We start from the raw sequence: 22,419 nt of genomic DNA on the forward strand, positions 1-22,419 counted from the left end.
CCGCACTGGAATGACCTAGCAAAGGTCCAAAATCAAGACCAATGTGTCCGCTGAAACACGTGCCGCGCACGAGAGATTTCGGAATTTTAGTTTTCGATGTGATCCGGAAGTTCACGAAACCAATGCTTCTCGACCGTTTTATGCAAGTGGGCCCCACGTGGGAACAGATGAGATCGATTGGATTTATGTGCCCTCGCGAATGTTGTCGGACATATGAAAATGACAGACCTCGAATGCTTACCAAAAAAAGTCTTAAATTATTACCAATTTAATTTGATTAAAAAAAGCTGACATGGACAGCCGGCCCCGTTCGAGGCGCTAACGCAAACAAATTTTACATATTTTAAATTTTTTTCTAAAGCTTCTTTTATTTTATTTTTCTTTGTTTTTAGTTTACAACTTTGGGCCGACCATCGAAAGCCACAACTAAGGGCGTTAGGCCCTTGCCCATATCCATACATTTGCCGGCCAACGGGTGAGGGTCGTGGCCCTCTCCTGAATCTAGGAGGGCCAGATAACTCGCGGGCCCATAGTTGAAAAAAGAAACAAAAAAAGAAAGTAATAAAAATTTTATAAAGAAATTTTAAAAAATTATTCATGTCGGTGTTGGCTGTGCCACGTTTGGGATTTAAAATTTTTTAAACTCCAAAAAAAATTTCGCCCACATTTTTTCTTTCTCTTTCAACAAATGACGTGGTTCAAATCAAGCCGTCCATTTTCATTTGGACGATCAAATTTGAGAAATGCCACGCATGTCACAGAAACCCTAATGTTAAGTAATCCAAATCCCGTGAGACCCATGTGGAAAATGATTGAGATCAATTGGACTCATGTGCACACTCGCAAGTGAATATTGTTGCGCGTATGAAAATAACAAGACCTAGAATACTTCCCATACCCTAAAATGAAGAAAAGTATCTACAAAGTCCTAAATTATTGTATTTGTGTCCATTTAGTCATAAACCTTTCAGTTATGCCGGTTGAGTCATAAATCTTTAAATAATTTGTCAATTTAGGTTGTGCGGCCAATTTTGGCTAGAAATCGCCAACATGGACGCCAACCGTCACGCTTGACATGACCATCGCCGACGCGGATTCTATTATTTCTTTAGTTTTATCTAGAAACTTTTACTAGCCGACATGGATGCCAACCGCCATACATGACACGATTGACGTCAACGCGGATTCTACTATTTTTTTAGTTTTGTCTAGAAAATTCCATTCTTTTCTTATCTTTTCTTCTTTTTTTTACAACTCTGGTTTGGTGAGGTAGTCAATCGATCACCGCCAACCACAGGCGAGGCATGTTTATGGGTTTTGGCGTGATTCTTTTGGAATGACTCCCGTTGACGTTCACGTTAGCGATTTCCAGTCAAAACCGATCAAATATACTACATTGGCAAATTGTTGAAAATTTTATAATTCAATTGACACGATTAAAAGGTTTATAAATGAATTTGATATAAGTACAATAGGTTTAGTATTAATTTTTTTGTATACTTTTCCATTTGATTTCCAATCAGTAAATTGAAGTTGCCTTTTCCTTATTACCTTTTGGTTCACAGGATGATTATCTTTTTGAGTATAGAGTCACATTTTTTGGGACTTCACATGCGTCCTGGACCCTGGTTCTTTGCTAATTTTTACGCAGAGAACCGAGCATCCTTTCAACAACAAAAGCATGTCACGCGATGGCCTGATGACAACAAGATTTGCTTCTTATCACCGTATATCCTAAGCAAGATTAATTCTGCTCCAAACATTCGTTACGCTTCCCGAAGATAAACGGTCGGATCGAACAGCAAATGCGAGACGTGGAAGGGTGATCCGCACAGCGCACTTTTAAACGGTGAAATCATGGATTTTGGCCCAAAAATGAATCGAAACATAGGATTTGCCAAGATCTCTTCCTCAGCCCATTTGATTTTTGGCAATGGGATTTGATTTAGGAAAGTGACGATGTCTCTCTTTTCCAGGCGGTCCTTGTAGAAGTGAATGGCATCCAGACAGGAGACAGACAGCCAGCCAGCCAAAGGCCAGAACGATCTCTCTCTCTCTCTCTCTCTCCCTCTCCGTCAATGGCTGCCCCCATAATTGCTCTGTTTGTCCACATGTGCACGAGGATAGAATTACCCAAAAGGCAAAAGTGGCCGAGCTGATGAAAGACGTGAGCACAGTGTTCCCACACCCACTTACTTTTCGTATATAAATCACACAAATCGGCAACCATTGCACTGGGAATTTAGCCGACGCGTTCCTGTTAATGGGGTTCTGGGGAGTTCTTGTTACTGGGCTTGTGATAGCTTCGGCTTGTTCTTGTTCTTCATGGGTACTGAGAGTACAGGCCGATGATGCATTACCCGCCTGTGATTTCCCGGCAATCTACAACTTCGGCGACTCCAACTCCGACACTGGCGGCATCTCCGCCGCCTTCGACCCCATCCCCCCGCCGTACGGCACCGCCTACTTCCACAAGCCTGCCGGCCGAGACTGTGATGGCCGTCTCATCATAGACTTCATTGGTAAGTTTTTTTATGTGTTCCCTGTTAACGTTTAGTTAGATAGAGTGATTTGTTTTGGATCTTTTATCCTACCTTATGTGATCTTGTTTTGGGTCCTGAAGTTCTCTCGTTGCTCAACAGATGAATGCTAAAAGCAGAGCAGATTTGAGCTAAATTTGTGTTTTTTTCCTTGTTTTCTGTTTCGTGTTCTTTGGCAGCTGAGAAGCTGAAACTACCATATTTGAGTGCCTACCTGAACTCTCTAGGAACAAATTACAGGCACGGTGCGAATTTCGCAACTGGTGGATCAACCATTAGGAGGCAAAATGAGACCATATTTGAGTATGGAATCAGCCCATTCTCACTTGATATGCAGATCGTGCAATACAATCAGTTCATGCGACGGACCGCCGAACTATACAGCCAAGGTGATAAGGCCAAAATCTCCTAATTAAGTAGACATGATCTATCTGATCTCTTATAGCTATTCATATCTTGAATGATTATTTTGTTGATGTAATTGACCAGCCACGGATTCCTCGGAGAAAAGCAAATTGCCAGTGCAGGAGGAATTTGCAAAGGCGTTATACACATTCGATATTGGGCAAAATGATCTCTCTGTTGGGTTCAGGAAGCTGAGCTCTGATCAGCTCAAAGCGGCAATGCCGGATATAGTGGACAAGTTAGCTTCAGCTGTTCAAGTAATTTGAATTCTGATACTGGTTTAGTGAAGATATCAAATATTACCGATAAATATTGCGGGTTTTGATGATTTTGGGTCTTTCTAACCTTTCTTCAGAATATATACCAACATGGGGGGAGGTCATTTTGGATTCACAATACTGGGCCAATTGGGTGCTTGCCGGTGAACTTTTTCTACAATCACAATCCGCCACCTGGGTATTTGGATGATCACGGTTGTGTGAAGACTCAGAATGAAATGGCCGTCGAGTTCAATAGGCAGCTCAAAGAAAGGGTGGTCAAGCTGAGGCAGGAGCTCCCTACGGCTGCCATTACTTATGTCGATGTTTATGCTGCAAAGTTCGGGCTCATCGGCAATTATAAGAGCGAAGGTAAAGTTCGGATCTCTGCACTCTATATACTGTGGCTAGCTCAGTATGCTAGTGGAGTCTTCAGAGGAAATTTTATGCCCTCTCTTGTACTTAAAACAATTTGGCCGAGCACATTCTACAGTGCAAATTTGCTTAAATTACGATGTGCGTCGTCTTCCCACAATTATGATCAGCCAGTACCACTCACAGTTGCAACATGTTCACTTACCTGACATTATTTATTCCTTATGAATACATGCATGAATCCATGAAGCAAGAGTTTATATGCGATATATGGACGGTCATTGACGAATGGTTCGACTGATGGTGTGGATGGTGAAAGATAACTGATGTTGCTGTCTTGGCTTGCAAAAAAAATGGATGGTGCAAGATAACTGATGTTGCGCACTGTCTTGGCTTACACTAAACTGGCTTTATGGTGCTTGCTATTTTGAGATCACATTGGCGGCTCTTATGAGACCCATCTCCTAGTTTTGGCTTCATTCTTTGTCTTCCGTTTACAGGATTTGTCGACCCCTTCAAGGTTTGCTGTGGATATCACGAGAATTACGACCATATCTGGTGCGGAAATAGAGGGATTGTCAACGGCACTGAGGTGTTCGGTGATTCTTGCAAGGATCCCGCTACTTCTATCAGCTGGGACGGGGTCCATTATTCAGAGGCCACAAACCACTGGGTCGCCAATCGCATACTCAATGGTTCGCTGTCTGATCCACCGATTCCAATCACTCAAGCATGTCACAGGCATTAGAGTGCACGTGAGTGTGCAAGGCGCGCAGCACAGTGATTATGGCAATAAGAGTCGAGAAGCTTCAGGAGTAATGTCAGCTTACAATTTAACTATATCACTAGTACCATGCCGAAATGTTTCGAGAAGTTGAGATGCCCCATCTCATCTTAATCAGACTATCCAAGGGCATTTAAAGCAGTCAAATTGTGACAAGCATAGATATAATGTATCAAGATTTATCTTCTTTACTCTTTAGTGTGATCACTGCAAATCCATTGGTGCTTATTCTTCAGATAAACTGCATGCTGGACACGAGCTGCGGAACTTATCAGAGTCACAACATGAGATTTTCTGCTTCACTGTGAAAGCAGAGGGTGGTGGCTGAAAAAAAACTGAGTAAAAGAGGTGATGACGAGAGTTGCCTCTTGGTCCGGTTTTGCTGATGTGAGCTCTAGCAAGTAGCAACTGAAAGTGTCACAGAACTAAGATCGATCAGAATGATGTTATGAATCCGCTTCTCCATCCTACCAAACGACGGTGCTCAAGCTTCATAACTACGGTTTGCACCGGTTTCACGACGGAAACACTGATAAAATGCCCCGCGGGTAAAGTAAAATTCCATCATCTGGTGAAACACTCGGTTAGACGCGATCTATCATGAACACTGAAACATGGATAACGAAGCATCCGCATGATCCGACTGCTGTACCTGCACTTGTCCTTGTGCTTTCGCTACCTCCTGAAGTCGGCCGAGCCTATCGAGGACGGTGCTTTTGGAAATAGTATGTTGTTTAAACAAGCGTTAGAAGTCCCAGGTTTTTCACTTGCAATTTTGTCGAGGTACAGAATGACGTAGTTGGATCGAATTGATACATAAGGTGAAAGCAAGAAGGGACTTAATGACCCTGAATGATCATAACGACCTTGAAAGTAGTAGGGCCTAGACGTGGCCGGTTCCGGTTCCGGGCCGGTTCCGGTTCGAATCTGTCGGTTCCTAGGCCCAATGGTTCTTTTTCCCCGGGACTCCTCCCTTTTTAAAAAAAAAAAGAAAAAAAGAAGGGTTGGAACCGTGGGCCCGGTCAACGGGCCGGTTTTGGGCCCACGGTTCCATTTGGCCATGTCTAGTGGGGCCTCTCGCTATGTTGTTGGTATTGTCGTCTAGTGTTTTATGAGCCGTGAACTTCGGTCAAATATGCAATGTGGTCTCTAAATTATTGATAAATGTTTAGTACTAGTCCTTTCATACAAATCGGACGTCATAGGCCCGTTAGGTTTAGTGTCCGGCCAATGAACTTTGAGATAATGCAAATACCTTTGGGCTAAAGGTTTTTTTCAAAATGCAGGTAGTGTTTAGTAAAATATATTTTAAAAACATATTTGGAAAGCAACTTTGACGTAAATGTTGTTTGGTGAAAAATGAACTTTGTAAAGTATTTTTACCTTTTGGAAAAAAGCGGCGGCGACGGGTGGACGATATGGGGTAGCCGGTGGACGGCGGGGTTCGACGGGCGGGTGGTGGTGAGTAGCGGCAAGCGGTGGTTGGGCGACGGGCGGGTGGCAACAAGCGAAGGTGACAAAGTTAAAATAAAATAAAAATAGTTATATTTCGCAAAAGTCCTTTAGCCCACAATAGTTGTATCTCCCCAAAGTGAGTCAAAAAATGAACCAAACACTATTTACATTTGGCTAAGGGACTTTAGAGCCCCAATGCTCTTTTTCAATGCTGAATCAAACCAGGCCAACATATTCATCTTTGTATTCATATAATTTTGAAAAGGAAAAAAAATCATGGAGATATCATGTCCATCGTTATTTGGTGACGTCGATTATTATATTGTTATTCGAGATAAATATCTAATTTAGATAATCCACATGCATTTTTTTTTTATGTTCACTATGCAAACTTCACATAATAGAAGTCCCGTTAGCATATATTATCAATTTGAATTAACATAAGGATAACATAGAATATTTTCGAATAATTTAGGAGCTAAATTGAACTTTTACTAATAATCTAAGGATCATGTTGAACAAACTAAAAGTCTAGTGATGACATTACACATTAAACCAAAATTTAAATACTATTTCTATCATTTTCCCTAGAGTTTTTAAAGTTCACAACTACCATTCACCTTTGGCATTTGAGAACGCTATTAGATGACTCGGATTGCCATAAAAGCCTTATTTGAATGGATCTATCTATCTATCTATCTGCAAAATTTCCTAAACTCATAATAAATGAAGGGTTTTGAGGATTTTTTGTACAAAAAATAAGGGTTTGAGGATTTTGATTTCAATTTTGAAACGTGGCTACTTATAACGTGTTTAGCCCGGCAAAATTAAGAAGTTTGAATAACATTGTTTCTAGATCTAGTTCTAGTTCTAGTTCTCCTCTTTGCCTCCCTCTTCATTTTAGATGGTCCCGGTAATATTAAGAAGTTTGAATAACATTGCATCGAATTATGAAATTTTGAATTTCAACGGCCTTAATAGTTGAATTCGAGTTTTCAAGATATTCGAATCGAACCGAAAGATTGACACTTCTACTGACAGGCCTTGGTCCTTGGTCGCTGTTCCAAAAAGCTTCCTTTAACTCCTCAGCCTAAAATGCAAACGGTACCCTCCAAAAGCCCAATCGAGAATCCGAGTAGAAAGGGAACGTCTTTTTGAGAGAAACGTTTTGAATTCCACCCCAATCGCCCGCAAGAAGGCCAGAGTCCGTCGCATCAATCATCGCGAGGCGTCCGATTTCCGCCTATCCCAGCCGAGGGACCCACCCCAAGCGGTGGAACTATCAATCCGGCCCCAACAGCATCGCCAATTGGAGAGTTCGTGTCTCGTTCCCTGGAGATTCACGAGAGAAACGACGCGGACCCTTTTCTTCGTTCGATCCAACGTTGTCGATTTCGCAGCGCCTGCCTCGCCTTGCCTTCGACTTTTTTGGGAAGGTCAGTGGACGAATTGATTGCCCGAAGAAAGACCTTCTCGGACCAGTTGAAGACCACGTTCGGGCGAGATTCAATTCATTAAAAAAGCTCGGGGGTTGTACTTCTTCTGGGTTGATCCAAGGTCGTTCATTTATGGAACGTTGTTTTACTTTCTCTATTTTGGGTGAATTTGTTTGCGATTTGAGTTCGTTTTCGTGATTCATTCAGGTGGGTTGGTGAATCAGTCATCAATTTCGGGTATGGGTTTTGCGCACGGGATTTTAGCTTTGACGTATGAATAGAGAGACGGATTGAGCTCGTTCCTTCTTCTCCTTCTTAGTTCTCTTCGCGAGTACCGACGTGGGTTTAGCTCGATTGCTACTAGTTTTGCTTGTTTGAGACGTTCAATCAATCTTTTGATCTGATAATTCGTTGGTGGAGAGTGTAGAAAGCATTTGATGAACACAGTGTTCCGTTTTGAGTAAGATCAGTTGAGGGGACTTTGTTGAGCCTGGTCAGCTCTTTCGTAGCTTCAGTTGTTATGTTTTTAGAATGTTTTGGCTGCGTATTTCAATGGGTTTCTTCTGTTCATCTTAAGAGAGAAGATATCTGTGGCGAGTGTGACATTGGTGGTTCTTTTGTGGATTGTTCTACATTTTCTGGGTTCTAGCTGAAAGAACACATTCATGGGAAGAGCTTGTGCAAAATGAAGAAAAGGGGCTTTGGGCAGATTTCCACTTGAGCTGGTGTTTAGTTTCCATTTGCAATCCCTTCACGTTATCATCGTACAATGGTTTACCAGTTTGAAATTCTTGATATCAATCTATTACTCACAGCTGGAATTTCCCATTATCATCTTTAGCTGAAATCATGTGACGTGTGACACGATGGAATTTCACTGCTACAAATGAGAGATTTTTCAGAAGACTCAGTGTTTATCACAATGGAATTTCACTGTCGCGACTGATGTATTTTTCTTATCTGCATTGTCAGTTGAGTGTATTTCAAAGTGCAAGTAGCTAAGTGAGTTTGTGTTCATTGCTTACAAGATGGTGCACAGTTATTTGGCTGCTATAGCTGTTAGATAGATGATTTCTCAGTTCCAATGTGCTTCTTTCTTTAACTCTGTTTTTGCTTGACTTGAAATGCCCTTTATTTTTGTTGCTGAAGCTCCTAGCTCTTTTCTAAAATCTTTCTGTTGATTGGAAATCTGTTGGTAAATTATAATCAGTGATCCAGTCCACATTCGATGCTTTGAAGGTTGTTAAAGAAATGTTTGCTACTAGAGTAGTATGGCATTAGCTGTCCAAATCATCCTCATTCTATCAGTTCAACACTCATTTTGTTGTTTTATGCAATAACTAGCTTTCAATAATTAAGGCATGTCAAGTTCAAGAATAGCAATATTGAGCCAGCTGTTAACATAATATACGTTGCCCCTGCTTGAAATTTTTGTTCAGGATGAGTCTACGGTCTGCACGTTTTGTGTCTAATTTGCACTCTTGTCCAAAACCTTCAATGTTTCTGTCATGATTTCAGGGTCTCTTCTGGCCATGAGGGTGGGCATATATTCTGGAAGCGAGACAATTGGAACTTGATGAATTTTTGGTTAGCTGTTGCTATTCTTTTTGCAACTTCTAGCTCTGTGACTTGTGTTTGTGCGGGTTGACTTCAAAATGGGAACCCCCATACGCATGTAATTTTCTTTGCTAGACGATGCTCTTGAAGTTTCATTTGGAGTTCACGATTTCGCGGTCTCTGATTACAGTAAAGCACCAAATCTTATTTATCTATAAAATGTGCAGTGGAAATATAAGAAAGCCGAACGAAACAATGAGGCTTCTGGTTACAACTTTCATAGGAGTTGTTTTTGGCTTCTTCCTTGGTGTTTCCTTTCCAACACTCTCATTGACCAAGGTACAAAATTGTTACCCTCTGTACTGTCAACTTTTTCTCTCTTTCCATTGTTTTTTATTGGATATTCAGCTTCTTCCTTTATTTCCTTTGTATGGCACAACTCATGGTTGCATATTTAAATTGTTAGTTAAATCTCCCGTCAGCACTTTTTCCTTCAATTGATTTCACATATATCGAGGACAAATACTCGGGCCTTTCAACTCAGGCGCTTTTGAATGCCTGGTCTTCTTTGAAGGGAAATGGAGGGAGTTCAACTCCAATTCTAGAATTTAATAGCTCGAAGGTATATCTATCCTTCTCATGTCAGCCCTAACTTGCTATGATCTGGTATTCCTCGATATGTATTGTAATTGCAGTGTTCTCTCTATTTTTTTTATTTCACAAAGAAATGAGCAACTCTCGAACTCCTGTTAGAATAATCTCATTTTGCTGAGTCACTATTCCTACTGTAGATTTGGGTTCCAACAAACCCTCATGGTGCTGAAAGACTCCCTCCAGGGATCATTGCTACTGAGTCGGACTTATATCTACGCAGACTATGGGGTCTACCCAGTGAGGTCTGTATCTTTTACCATGAAACACCATGGGTGCCCAGGATGCATGCATTTGCACTCTATAATCCTGATGCCTGCTCAATCATTCTGGAGTTCCAACTTAAGAAGATGCATGGAGAATTTTGTTGTCAAGCACTGACATTATGTAGATAAATAGTGAGAAAAGACTTTTCAAGTTGGATGCAGGACTTAATGACCAAACCAAAGTATCTTGTGACCTTTACCGTTGGCTATGAACAGAGGAAAAACATTGATGCAGCAGTTAAGAAGGTCTCTCTCTCTCTCTCTCTCTCTCTCTCTCTCTCTCTCTCTCTCTGAAAAGGAAAACAATGGATGACAACTGTTGTTTTTGGACAGTTTTCAAAAGATTTCACCATCATGTTATTCCACTATGATGGTCGAACAACTGAATGGGATGAATTTGATTGGTCAAAGACAGCTATTCACGTGAGTGTTCGGAAGCAAACTAAATGGTGAGTCTATTATGTTACACCTCCAGATCTGTAGTTAGCTTGCACATGATAATTTTCAATGAACAAACTGATTCCGTGAAGCAGCTTATTTACTTAAGTTCTACCATGTTCCCAGGTGGTATGCCAAACGTTTTCTCCATCCTAATATTGTGGCAGCATATGATTACATATTTATCTGGGATGAGGACCTGGGAGTGGAGCATTTTGATGCAGAAGAGTGAGTATTCGTTTTTCCACGTTCATGTTTGTAGTCGTTTGAATTTGATTAGACATGTGTATCTTCCTAACACTATTTCAACTTCTAACGAGATTGAGGTTTTACAATCATTCTAGGTACATAAGATTGGTAGAGAAACATGGCTTAGATATTTCCCAGCCTGGTTTAGAACCAAACAGTGGACTGACATGGCAGATGACAAAGAGGAGAGGAGACAGTGAAGTTCACAAGTGAGAACGGTGCCACTTCATACTTCATGTTTGGCCTCATATAGATCAGTATAAATTCTTGTGCCTTAAAACACCTTGCAATTGGCATTTTCATTTCCACCTGCAGAGATACAGAGGAGAGACCTGGCTGGTGCAGGGATCCCCACTTGCCACCTTGTGCAGCGTACGTACTCTAATCTAAACGGCAATCAAACGAGGCAAAGAATTATCTTTTCTCACCCCTGAATTTGCAGATTCGTGGAGATCATGGCACCTGTGTTTTCTCGAGAGGCCTGGCGTTGTGTTTGGCACATGATTCAGGTGACTGATAGATAGTCATCCCTCTTTCCTCATCCCAAACTACCTGCGGCAGTTGCTGCTTTTAGTCTGTACTTTAGCTTGTTCTCTCGCTCCGCATGCTTGACAAATCTTCATGTTGTTATGCAGAATGACTTGGTTCATGGATGGGGTTTGGATTTCGCCTTGAGAAAGTGTGTGGAGGTTTGCAATTTCTTCCTCACCTACTGGATATACCTATATAGAAAGGTTAAAAGGCTGGTTCACTGACAATCTTTCTTCCTTTTTTTTAATTTTTATCGAGACAGCCTGCTCATGAGAAAATAGGAGTTGTTGATGCTCAATGGATAGTTCATCAAGGTGTGCCATCCCTCGGCAACCAGGTCGGTAACTAGTTTTACATGTTGGCATGGTGGCTTATGTACTGTGGACATTGTTAATCGTTGTTATCCTTTTAAACTTTTGATAGGGGCAATCCGAGAGTGGAAGGGCACCATGGGAAGGGGTTGGTGTTCAACTCCGATTTATTTCAGGTACTGATCTCATCCGATATGACTTATCTAAAGTTCTGGTTGCTTTTTCCTTCAGGTCAGAGAGCGATGTAGGAGAGAGTGGACGATGTTCCAAGAACGGGTAGCGAATGCAGAGAGGGCTTATTTCCTGGCCATGGGAATGGATCCTCCTAATTCCACAGCTCGTTAAGTGGCACGATGCGGACAATGACAGATGATGATGTCCTTTGTAGGGTTATAACCTTAGCTGGCTGACGGTTTTGTAACCTCAATGTAACTGGGTGAGCTCGAGAAATCCCAGGAAACTGTTTTGGTGGTTGTTTTGTCAATGAGAAAAGGTCTCCTCTGGTTTCCAAGAGGTCGACGGTGTTCTTGGGCATGCTCTGAAGTCTTCTTCATGGTTGCCCAGTGTTGGAGATCAGCATGACTTCGCTCATAAAAGGTCGATTCGTTTGGCATATGACATGCAAGTGGTGAGGGCGAGAGATCAGAGGGATTGTACCATATCTGTAAGAATTACATGCATTTGAGCCTTTCTTGCAAACTTGCCGAATTGGGGCAGCGCTTTGTATTCGTGTCGATTGGTATCGGTATCAGAAGATCAGAAGATCACAACTTTAATTTGACGACATAAACCCTTGATTATCGACGGAAACTTGTTAGTTCATGCCAATGTACGAATTAACCACGACGACAGATCCCATATTTGAATTTGGTCCTTAGTATCTTGAATTGTCTTGGTATTGGCAGACCCACACGGAACACAAGTGGCCTTGGTAACCAATGTAGGTACCCAGCAATTTAGGGAGAAATTATCAAAAAAGTCTCAAATATATCGTACTCGTGTCAAATTAATCCTTAACTTTTTAATTTGACTAATTTAGTCTTAAATTTTTTTGCCAATTTGCTAATTTAATCTTTTTAGTTAATTTTGGCCAAAAATCATTGATGTAGATATCGATCATTTTACATGGCATGATCGATATTGACATGTAAATTTATTATACTATTTTAAAAAATCGATTTTTTTTTTTATGATTTTACGATTTTACGATTTTATTTTTATTTCCTTTTTTCTCTTTGTTTTTCTCTTTTATCATTGTGTTGGCAAGGCATGACCAGCAACTCTCACTAGCCGCAAAGGCCCGCCTCGAGGCCTGGCGACATCTGGGCAAGGCAGCTTGGTGTGTCACAAATAAAAAAAAAAAGGTGAAGAAAATATAAAATAATCAAATTACAAAATAATTTTTCATGTCAATGCTTACCGTGCTATGCAAGCCTTTCGGCGTTTTTTTTAATAATTTCAGGCCAAAATTGATCGAATCGACTAAATTGCTAAATTATCAAAAGGTTTGCGACTATGGCCAAATTAAAAGATTATGCACAGACGCAATAAATTGAAGATTTTTTTTTTTTTATAATGTTGTCGACCCTTTTGAGTGGTGCTAAAAACTCGTTGTCTTTCGTTGGTTTGGTGCAGAACGGAAACCAAGATCTGCCGCGAACATCCGTTAATCAGCTGCAGATATCAATCTACAATTTACTATGTAATGTGCTCACAGAAGTCTGTCTTCTGCTTTTTGGCAACCGAGCGGTTCAGGTTAAGCTTTTATGAATCTAAAAAGGCAACGGAGAGAGGGATTAACTAGTTTGAAAAAAGAAATAAAAGCGCAGTCTTTATCGCAGCGCCTGAAGAGCGAGCGAACCCGAGAGATTATTTGAATCTGCAGCTTCAAAATCCCTCCAGGAATTCACTGGAAATTTTTCCCGCTAATTGGGGTCGGGCCACCCTCCGAGTCTCGCTCTCGCTCATGGACTTAGCGACCCCATCACCAGCTGAAGCCGAGGACGAGTGGGAGCTTTGCAACGACGACGGCTTCGTTTACAAGCGTAAGAAGCGGCGTCTCGACCCCTCTGCGGCGGCGGCGCCTCCTCCTCCTCAGCCGCCGCCAGATCCTCTTGCGGAGGAGAACCATCGGAGGGAACGCAAGAGGAAGGCGCTTTTGAAGATAAAGGGTCGGTACCAGGAAGAGCTTGCGCTCTGGGAACACTTGTCGAACACCTGTCGGGCAATGCAAGAGAAGGCACGGGAGCTTCAGCTTGAGCGAGAGAAAGAGAGAGAGCGGGCGTCGTCGTTGAGTGGGTCAGCCGACGAGGAGCTTGACCGCCAGAGGAGCGACTTTGGGTCGACCATTGACAAGCTGCTCTTACAGGTAATTCGGGGGTTTTGTGTGTTTAAGCTGATTGAATTAGGGTTTCTTGGGGTGTTGATGAATGGTGACGAAATTAGGGAAAAGAAGCACTTTCTTGGATTCAGTCGTTCGACTTGGTTGATCTTTCTCGGGTTTTCAGCTAACAAAGAAGACGCTTTAGACCACCCACCTGGGTGGCGCAGCTGGCTTGCGCACTCTTCCTCTCGCAAAAGGTCGAGTGTTCAAATCCCAGAGGCGTCGCAGGGTGACTTACCCGGTGGCACGTGTGTGGTGGCTAGCACGTGTTGCCCCCAGGGTTTACCCCCGGCTGCCGGCCGTGCGGGGGTTCCCTAGGTCATCAAAAAAAAAAAAAAAAAAAAAAAAAAAGAAGACGCTTTAGGGTTTGATATGAATTGTTATGTGGCTGTTATGTGGCTATCTTTTGTTCTCTGAGATCTGCTTTCGCTTTCTCATTTGTTGAACTCTACTTCAATTAACGCTTTGGGTCTTTGGGTATCGCTTGAACTTAAATACTTTCCTGTTAAGTAGGATCTGTAGTGGTGTTTTCTTGCATTTCCGAGAGTTGGTAGTGCGGTTATCTCCACTTACAGGTGTGCTAGGTTTGGACTTGTCAGTGCTTTGGCTAACATCTTTGTACACTTGACCCTCGATGAGATTGTAGCAATGCAAATATCTTAAGCTCTCCAGTTGTTGCCTATGTCTGTCCCTTTAGTTTTGTACGGCAGAATACTTGTTTTATATTCATATCTCTTGTTAATTGTTATTTCTTCTCGGAAGGGTTGTTTCCTGTATGCTCATTGCACTTGATTCGTTGTTCTTCTTAATTCATGACTTTGATAGAGAGCATAAATGCAAATTCCTGACCTGATTGTGGGGATCTCCATAAGACGGACTTCCTGCGTAGTGGTGTGGATTTATGAATGGGTTCTATTCTTTGGAAGTTCTAAAATTTCTTTTGCTACATGACTTTGAAGCTTCTTTTCCTTTCTTAGATCCCAACATGTTCTTGGTCTTGAAATTGCAGGCAGAAGCACAAGAAGCGTTAATTAATGACGTCTCAAATCTGTGTGATGTAGCTGAAGAACTGTCTAGTGTACAAGAGGAACAATTAAAACAGTCTTTGTTTGATCTTCCAGTTTGGGCTTCCCCACAAGAGCTGATGGCGGCACTATGTGATGAGTAAGCTTCTTAGGTTGGTGATTGTTTAGCTTTTGTAGCATGAAATCGAGGACAGGCTACCACTCGTGAGGGTGATATTGTACAATCCCATTAATGACTTAGGGGGCTGTAGCGTAAGCTAATCATTTGTATAATCCTTCTTGTGTAATTGAGTGAATATATTCTTGTCGTTCCTTATTTCCTCTCCTTTCTCGTCTAATTTATTTTTGCTTGGAACTGCATCATGTAATGAATGAGGAACAGCAGAAGTGTGTTGTGACCCAATTCAAGGTAGGATCGCTGCACTTAGGTTTGAAATAGCAATTGATCTTTGACGGATTTTATTCTTTCCCACGGTTCTACTTGTCTTGTCTCAGCAGTCAACACATTGAGCATTATGCGAGCCTGCATATTTCATTTTGACAGGACTTCTGCTGGCGGAACTTTCCAGGAAGAAAATTGTTCTCAAATCACGTTGATCTTCACAATCTCCAATTACCCCTCATCTGTACATCCTATTTCTTTGAGTTAGGGTCCATGTTTGGCAATTTTATTTCAGGGTTTGATTTCTGCTATTACTCTCTACTAGACTACGAGATGCTGTTCTGTCTCTGTGTCTGCCGTCTGAGATCTGCTTGGACTTGGCTTGTTCATGGAAATCTACGTCATTTTGAAAAATTTAGCCCTAGATCAGCTGATCTGAAGCCTAGGAGCAGTGAGCAAGTTTTTCCCCAAACAATATATTTTAGCAATTGAAACTTGACAGCCCATTGAGAGACTTCTTCTTTTGCATTTAACATGTGCAGACATTGCTACACAAATCAATGCAAGACTATCGTCATTTACAAGGTCCATACATGGACATATCATTGCTGAGTCCAATCCTCCATTTCCTCCAAAAAGAGCCGCATGAAGACATGTCCTGAGGCTTGATTTAAATTTATCTGCTAAGGTTATAGCTGAACCTACATTCAGCAATCGGTTCTAGTAATGCTTTCTCCATTTCTTCACTTGCTGTTAAATTCTTGACTGGCTGGTGATTGATACAACCTGGGATATCTTTGACTTCATAATTTTTCAATTTCATCTTTTTATATGGTGGAAGGTACAGATATGAAATAGTGAAACTATGTCAGGAACTTCCTGATGGCACTCATGCCTTTGCTGAAAGTATAGGATGCTATTCTCTTTCTTTTTTAGGCCCCTTCTTCTCAGTTCTCAATCGAGTACACAGATTGAATGTGCCCCAAAAGAAATTATAGAATGAAGAAAAAAGAGGAGAGACATCTTAAATATGTAAATAATGCATTACATTTCAACATTATTGGTCTTGCAGGTTGAATTGCAAGAAGCAATTATGTGCAACATGTCAAATCTTTGTGATGTAGCTGACACTGTATGATGTACAACAGGAAAGGTTAGAACAGTCCGTTGTTTAATTCCCCAAGTGAGCTCATGGCAGCACTATGTGACAAGTAAGCTTCCTAGGTTGGTGATTAGTTAGCAAATGGGTGTTCCAATGGTAAAGTTGTTAGTTTACCAGTTAATTTTTAAGGACCCTAATCTAACCCAATCACTTGTAAGAGTGTTATATTCTTCTTGTCAAAGATTGAACGCATTCTTGGCTGGCTTTTCACTTCCCATCTAATGTTGTTTCTGCTTGGGACTTGATCATACGTGGAATGAGTGACTGGATTAGGTCTTCTGAAGCATGTATGGGGAGATCAATTTGCTTCAATGAGAAAGTGGTTGAACTGGTCTTTTATATTTGTACTTGGTATTGAGAAGGCAATATATATATTGAAGGAAGAAGGGTTTGTCTATGCTATCCTTTTGAACTGAAATTTGTTTACCTTGCTAAGCTTGGTGATAAACAGCCAAGATTTGGCTCCGTCTTGTTGTAAGGTGATCAGGTTATTGCAAGGTTGCGTCCATTGAGCGCCATCGTTTCCTCTGTCTGCGATGAATTTCTAGTAATCCCCCAGTCAACTTTTAGTGGTAAAAACCGTCCTAGAGCTCAACCTCGAGTTATTAATCTGGGCGGTGCCTCCTATTGGCATGCAACTGTAATTCACCAGCAAGAAGGCGAGGTGCAATGGCAGGTTTTCACAATTTGCTGTTCTTGCTCTAATCTGAAAACGGAGATGCATTTCTTGGAAGCAAAGGGTCTTGCCTATTTTCATTTATATATCTGTATTTGAAGCACCAGTGAGTTTTACCACCCTATTTCACTAAGAAAAACTTAGTGAAGTCTATTGTACCCAGGTACAATAAGTCCTTGGCTACCGTTTTAATCTGAGCAAGGCCGAACTTGATCTTGTTCTATCTTTTGCGTAAAAAGGTCTCAACCTATTTAATAGTTTGCGACTTGCCTGGTGCATGTCATTGTCTGTCTCTGATTTTTCAAAAGATTTAAATTGGACATAGTCTAAACGTTGAAGGAAACTGGGTATATTTTTACCGGAAAAAGTGTCAAAAAAGTCATAAACCTATTGCATTACTGCTAATTTAGTCTTATTTTTTTTTTTATGCTGATTCAGTCATAAACATTTTATATTTATACCATTTAAATCCTAAAATTTTTATTAGTGCCAATTCAGTCATAAACCTTTTATAATAGTGCCAATTCAGTCCTAAAAATTTTGCATTTATACCAATTGAGTCAATTCGGCTAATTTTGATTGGAAATCACTAGCATAGACGTCAATTGTCCTACATGGCACGGTTAGCGCTAACGTGGATATTTTTTTTTATATTTTAAATAATTTTCAATTTTGAAAAAAAATGCTTAAAAAAGTATTGAAAATATTAAAATAATATTAAAAAATGTCTTAGTTAACACTAACCGTGCCATGTAGGACAATCGATGTCCATGTCAGCGATTTTCGATCAAAATTGACTGAATTAACTCAATTGGTATAAATATAAAAGATTTAGGCCTAAATTGACAACAATACAGAAGATTTAAGACTAAATTAATACCAATAAAAAGTTTAGGACTTAATTGGCATCAACGCAAAAGGTTTAGGACTAAATTGGCACAAAAAAAAATTAGGATTAAATTAATACTAATGCAATAGGTTCGTGACTTTTTTGACACTTCTCTCCATTTTCACCTCCATATAACCATCTCTCTGTTAGCTCCCTAGTAATGGCTAAATCTACAGATAGAAAGCTGTGAGACGGTATAGGCTGAGAAGGGGCACACCCTCAGAGTGGGGATCGCCACAATAAGATTCAGAACCTTGTTTCAATGAAGAGAGATCAAAGATATGACTTAAGGACAAGCAGGCATTGCAAGAGCATCAATGGCCGACTATCGGATCACTAGACATTTCGGTGCATGAAGCAATGGCAATTAATAAATGAAATAAATTCCCACTCTGCTAGGACTCATCAGTACTAAACTAATTCTTCAATGTGTTGAGATCAACGTCATTCAAACGGGATGAAACTACTTGAATTGGTTTGAGGATAAATCCAGCTTTTCGACATTCATCCTCCAGAAGCTTTGCCTGCGATGGCCCATCAGGGCAGAAAGCAACCACAGCTCCTCCACTGCCAGTGAACTTTGACGCAGCACCCACTCGTCGGGCCACCTCCACCATCTCTATGTTTAAAGCACCAAGGCATTCATCTCCAAACATGCTCCTGAATCAAAACCACAAACAAAACTTAGTTACCACAGCCCCGTGAGGCTGCACTCTGCTCAAGCAACTTGACCAGCAGCATATTTTAAACCTTGCAGACGGGCTATCCCAGTGGGCACATTCTAAATTTACGTAAGGTCATTGAAGAGCTAAGCAATTGTACACTCAAGCAGTGATTTTTTTTTGGGGGTCAAAAAACAACAATAAAATGGTGAAAAATTAATTTCCTAGCTAGTTTTTTCTGCCAGATAGTGACAGGACACTAAGACCGTTGAACCTTTAAAACTGATCCGCAGTACAGCAGGAAGTAGAAAAGTACGGTTAGCTGGGTACTTCTCAAGGAAAAGTTCTCCATTCTCGGAATAAACTCTGCAACTAAAGAGTATCACCATTTTACCTTCGTAGGTCAAAATTACGATTCATGAGCTTTGAAAGTTTGGTATAGTCCTTCTCCAGTAATGCTTCCCTCCCTTCTAAGGCTATATTTGCAACTTCATCCATGGATGTCATTATGAACTTATCTCCATTCAGCCACCTCTGTCGAACTGTGCTGTGCACCTACATCCACACAAAAAAAATTCAGAAATATGCATCTCAAAGGTAGTTGAGAGTTTACAGATTTTTATATTAAGGATAGGCAGACAGCATTATTATGCTAAATAACTGATTCAAAATAGGCAGCAGTGATTAGGAACCACATTACAAGTTGAATCATAGTTTTAAGCATCACTTTTGAATTGTTCACATTGATTTTATGCTTTGCAAACCTCATAATACAGCATATCAACAGGAGAAAAGTCTCCACAATTCAAAGGAGAGTTTTGATCACTGAGGCTGACCAAAACTACAAGCCTCTGCTAGGCCACAATTTAACTCATCAAGCTGGAACTTAATGATTAATAGTTCACTCCTCACATTAACAGACAACTATGAAAGAACACACCCATAAAGAATCTAGGAACATCAACGAATGCCATGATCGCCAGAGGGCATGCCTCTGCAAACTAACTAGCAAGCACTTTGGAATAGCACTCGCAATTGCTTAAGAGGTGCTGAGAACTGGGAGAAATTGTAATCTCTAGCAGCCGACATATTCGGGGGAATGAGGAAAATTGGACGGAAAAAATGTAAAGCAAACATGTGAGTAAGAAGTCCAGGTAATATATCAGGTTACGCTCACCTTTCCAGAATCACTTGGATTTTCAGCATAAATGAGATGTAAAGGAGGAAGTAGACTTATATCCATTGGAATATAGACGCCATGCCCCAACTTCTCCATGTTTTCCTTGCTGAAATCCTACCAGGAGAAAAGAAATAAGCTACAATTTTACAGTGGTTCATACAACATATGCATGACTTTGCAAGAACATGGTGAATACATACCATGTAAACAAGGCCCCCATACACCTGGGCAACCCGATCCTGGAGGCCAGCAACAATTCCCAATTCCTTTTCAGCATTAAGCACAAGATTTGGTCTAACTTCCACTTTCACCAAATGCCTGACATTATAGAAGTCAAGAAGGCAATTTAAAGCAGCACACACTATAGCACTGGAACCTGAAAGCCCTGTCTGAGATAACAATGTTACAGTTCAGCAATATAATTGAGAGAAGAATGAAAAGATGAACTTGGTTTTATTCTAAAAAAGAAAGCGTCTCACAAGAAACTCAGAAGAGATAACCAATTTAAGTCACATGTGAATCAAACTATCTAGAACAACAAGAACAAAAGCTAGCTCATTTTAGATAACAAGAGATGAAAAGACATGACGACAAGCTTACGAACAATGATACTGACGCAGAAACAATAGTACTCCTATAGGAAAAATGTAGGAATCTAATATAACGAAGAGTAGTTGACAACAATTCATGCTCAAGCTTCTCTCTTTACAGCTCTTCCTTTTTACTTAAAATCTATAATCATTGCGGTGGCAGATACTTCAAATTGGGTAAGAAAGAGAGGAAAGTTCCAGGTCAAAAGGATACAGCTTATACATGTGCAAGACCTAAAATAGCATCATTTGGTCAGCCTTTTAAAACTTGGTAATATACAATATCTGCCGATTCTAATAGCAATTATCTGTTGTATGCCACTCCTATACGTTGACAAAGAAATTCTCGCTTTCCTTCATCAATAACTCATAGAGAGGGGGTGAGGGTGAGGAACTGAACTTGCCAATTGAAAACAGCAAGAAGCCACACCACTAATTAGTCAGTAACTAGAGCTAGAGTAAGCATAGTCAACCTAACAAAGAGTCTAGGATAGTGACTTGTGGTTACAAGCGATTGAGCTTTTGCATGAAAATTCACATGTCTAATTCAAATAGACAGGAAGCATTCTGAAAGAACATCATATTTTAGCAATTCATATTGCATAAAACGATGATCGCAACAAACCAAATGAACGCTCAGTAGATAAAAACATAAAGACCCCGAACACTTTTACCTGACGAGGAATATTTGTCTCATAAGAGAGTGTGAAATTCCTTCGGTGAAGATTGATGTTGTTATTCTTGCAATAGCTGTGAAAAACTTTACAGAGGGCCATGAGCAAACGAACTCCTCCATAGTACCCTTCACTTTGCAGCCGATTCACCTGCGTTCACACGCATTTCAAATCAATCCTCTCAGACAGCCAGAACATACAAATAACTCGCAGGATTTCTCAAAATGCAGTTGCAGAGTCTGGACACAAAACGTTGCTCTCACATTAAGCATCAACTCATCAGAGCACAACTTCCAACCACATTTGCAAAACTCAAGCACGAGCAAGAGAATCGCAAAAATCCTAGATCGCGACAAAGAAAAAGGCAGCTAGATTGAAGACGCGATCACATTAGAAAGAAAAAAAATGGAGTCGACACAGCTTCTCAGAGTTAACAGACGCCAATCCAGAAGAATCAAACCAAAACCCAGATCGCGCGCACATCGAGACGAACCTTACCAGGTGATCAAGAGAATTAAAGTGGACGAGATCGTGGACGGGGTGAGGCGTGATGACGAGCTCGTCGGAGGGACGCAAGCGGACAGAGGCCCAGAAGTTGCCGAGGGTGAGGGAGATGGTGCGGCCATAGTAGACGTCGCTAGGGTTCCCCAAGAGACCGGCGCGAGCGTAGACCTTGTGCTCGATCGCTGCGTCGGAAACAGCCCGGGATTTGGCGCCGTCCATGGAGCGCCGGCTGGATCGTTCGTTCGTGCGTGCGTGACAGAGAGAGAGAGAGAGAGAGAGAAGTCAGCTGACGAGAGATTATGATGTTTGGATTTTGGGTCGATGAGTTCGCTGTGATCGGGCCACGTCATTCTTCCGTGGCGGTCCCGCTTTGGTCCACTGCTTTTCAAGGAACGTTGACGTTTTGATGTCGTGGCGCGCGTTCGGAGATGAAGTGCGACCAGTAGCGGGGCGCGAGAAAGACGCTTTTTCATTAAAGGGAGAGTCGTGATTATTTGAACTTCTAATACTTTTGTTAGGATAGGCGACAACTTTTTGTAAAATACGCTTTGAGATTTTCTACGCGTGCATACTTAGTGGCTCTCGAAAAATTATATTGCTAAGTTAATTTCGGTGAAGACTATAAAGATTAAATTTATCATTTTCATGAAAAATCACTTTTTGAATGGAGATATTTTATTGTGAGTTATTAGAAGTTTTTTCAGCTTGGGATAATAGTACAAATGACTCATGAATTTTATTCAATATGCAATAGCGTCCCTAAACTTTGACTCAATGATCAATATTGTCCACTATTTAAACATCGTCATATAACCTAAACTACAATGAACATTCACCAATTATTCAAAAAACTATATTGAATGATAACTTATTTTGTTACTCGACTAAATCTCATTTAATACTAAGTTCATTCTAAAGATTACCCGTTGCTCTTCTGTTTTTAACCGACAAAACATACATAATTTGCTTAAAATTATAACCTTTTTCAGGACTTGGTTTGTAGGTAATGAATTAAAAGCCTGAATTCATCATAAATC

The 22,419-nt window shown here is 40.8% G+C and overlaps 4 protein-coding genes across 7 annotated transcripts; 3 read left to right on the top strand and 1 right to left on the bottom strand.

The window, feature by feature from the left end:
* The first annotated feature begins 2,066 nt into the window (after window positions 1-2,066).
* On the top strand, window positions 2,067-4,517 carry LOC115751058 (GDSL esterase/lipase At5g14450-like). The gene is made up of 5 exons (XM_030688756.2): window positions 2,067-2,522; window positions 2,720-2,929; window positions 3,030-3,202; window positions 3,301-3,574; window positions 4,078-4,517. The coding sequence occupies exons 1-5, from the start codon at window positions 2,264-2,266 to the stop codon at window positions 4,323-4,325; spliced, it is 1,164 nt and encodes a 387-aa protein (XP_030544616.1). The 5' UTR covers window positions 2,067-2,263; the 3' UTR covers window positions 4,326-4,517.
* Window positions 4,518-6,924: 2,407 nt separating this feature from the next.
* Window positions 6,925-12,012, top strand: LOC115751057. 4 transcript variants are annotated; one of them, XM_030688751.2, is made up of 16 exons: window positions 6,925-7,373; window positions 7,460-7,489; window positions 8,771-8,927; window positions 9,037-9,148; window positions 9,276-9,431; window positions 9,601-9,705; window positions 9,889-9,972; window positions 10,060-10,175; window positions 10,291-10,392; window positions 10,509-10,622; window positions 10,729-10,785; window positions 10,856-10,922; window positions 11,049-11,102; window positions 11,207-11,281; window positions 11,368-11,403; window positions 11,487-12,012. In XM_030688751.2, exons 3-16 carry the CDS (start codon window positions 8,908-8,910, stop codon window positions 11,598-11,600), a joined length of 1,212 nt encoding a protein of 403 aa, XP_030544611.1. In that variant the 5' UTR covers window positions 6,925-7,373; window positions 7,460-7,489; window positions 8,771-8,907; the 3' UTR covers window positions 11,601-12,012. The 4 variants fall into 4 exon arrangements, with proteins under 4 accessions (XP_030544611.1, XP_030544610.1, XP_030544614.1 ...); XM_030688750.2 differs by lacking the exon at window positions 7,460-7,489; XM_030688754.2 differs by lacking the exon at window positions 7,460-7,489 and having other exon boundaries at window positions 6,925-7,252.
* A 960-nt stretch (window positions 12,013-12,972) lies between these two features.
* On the top strand, window positions 12,973-16,571 carry LOC115751065. The gene is made up of 3 exons (XM_030688770.2): window positions 12,973-13,623; window positions 14,648-14,802; window positions 16,118-16,571. The coding sequence occupies exons 1-3, from the start codon at window positions 13,222-13,224 to the stop codon at window positions 16,167-16,169; spliced, it is 609 nt and encodes a 202-aa protein (XP_030544630.1). The 5' UTR covers window positions 12,973-13,221; the 3' UTR covers window positions 16,170-16,571.
* A 1,476-nt stretch (window positions 16,572-18,047) lies between these two features.
* On the bottom strand, window positions 18,048-21,688 carry LOC115751059 (glucuronokinase 1). The gene is made up of 6 exons (XM_030688758.2): window positions 21,377-21,688; window positions 20,879-21,028; window positions 19,815-20,003; window positions 19,612-19,728; window positions 18,829-18,989; window positions 18,048-18,432 (listed from the first exon to the last, which is right to left on the bottom strand). Exons 1-6 carry the CDS (start codon window positions 21,599-21,601, stop codon window positions 18,189-18,191), a joined length of 1,086 nt encoding a protein of 361 aa, XP_030544618.1. The 5' UTR covers window positions 21,602-21,688; the 3' UTR covers window positions 18,048-18,188.
* Window positions 21,689-22,419: the final 731 nt, after the last annotated feature.

This window comes from Rhodamnia argentea, chromosome 11 (assembly GCF_020921035.1).
Source record: "Rhodamnia argentea isolate NSW1041297 chromosome 11, ASM2092103v1, whole genome shotgun sequence".
NCBI lineage: Eukaryota > Viridiplantae > Streptophyta > Magnoliopsida > Myrtales > Myrtaceae > Rhodamnia > Rhodamnia argentea.

Bases quoted from the DNA above. Each gene is read 5' to 3' on its own strand.
- LOC115751065 (XM_030688770.2), top strand. From the start codon at position 13,222: ATGGACTTAGCGACCCCATCACCAGCTGAAGCCGAGGACGAGTGGGAG. The intron at 13,624-14,647 runs GTAATTCGGGGG...TTGAAATTGCAG, and splicing joins TTGACAAGCTGCTCTTACAG to GCAGAAGCACAAGAAGCGTT. The intron at 14,803-16,117 runs GTAAGCTTCTTA...TTGGTCTTGCAG, and splicing joins ATGGCGGCACTATGTGATGA to GTTGAATTGCAAGAAGCAAT.
- LOC115751058 (XM_030688756.2), top strand. From the start codon at position 2,264: ATGGGGTTCTGGGGAGTTCTTGTTACTGGGCTTGTGATAGCTTCGGCT. The intron at 2,523-2,719 runs GTAAGTTTTTTT...GTTCTTTGGCAG, and splicing joins TCTCATCATAGACTTCATTG to CTGAGAAGCTGAAACTACCA. The intron at 3,203-3,300 runs GTAATTTGAATT...ACCTTTCTTCAG, and splicing joins AGTTAGCTTCAGCTGTTCAA to AATATATACCAACATGGGGG.
- LOC115751059 (XM_030688758.2), bottom strand. From the start codon at position 21,601: ATGGACGGCGCCAAATCCCGGGCTGTTTCCGACGCAGCGATCGAGCAC. The intron at 20,004-20,878 runs GTAAAAGTGTTC...TTGTTATCTCAG, and splicing joins AGACAAATATTCCTCGTCAG to ACAGGGCTTTCAGGTTCCAG. The intron at 19,729-19,814 runs GTATGTATTCAC...TTCTCCTGGTAG, and splicing joins ATGGGGGCCTTGTTTACATG to GATTTCAGCAAGGAAAACAT.
- LOC115751057 (XM_030688751.2), top strand. From the start codon at position 8,908: ATGGGAACCCCCATACGCAT. The intron at 10,623-10,728 runs GTGAGAACGGTG...TTCCACCTGCAG, and splicing joins GGAGACAGTGAAGTTCACAA to AGATACAGAGGAGAGACCTG. The intron at 11,282-11,367 runs GTCGGTAACTAG...AACTTTTGATAG, and splicing joins TGCCATCCCTCGGCAACCAG to GGGCAATCCGAGAGTGGAAG.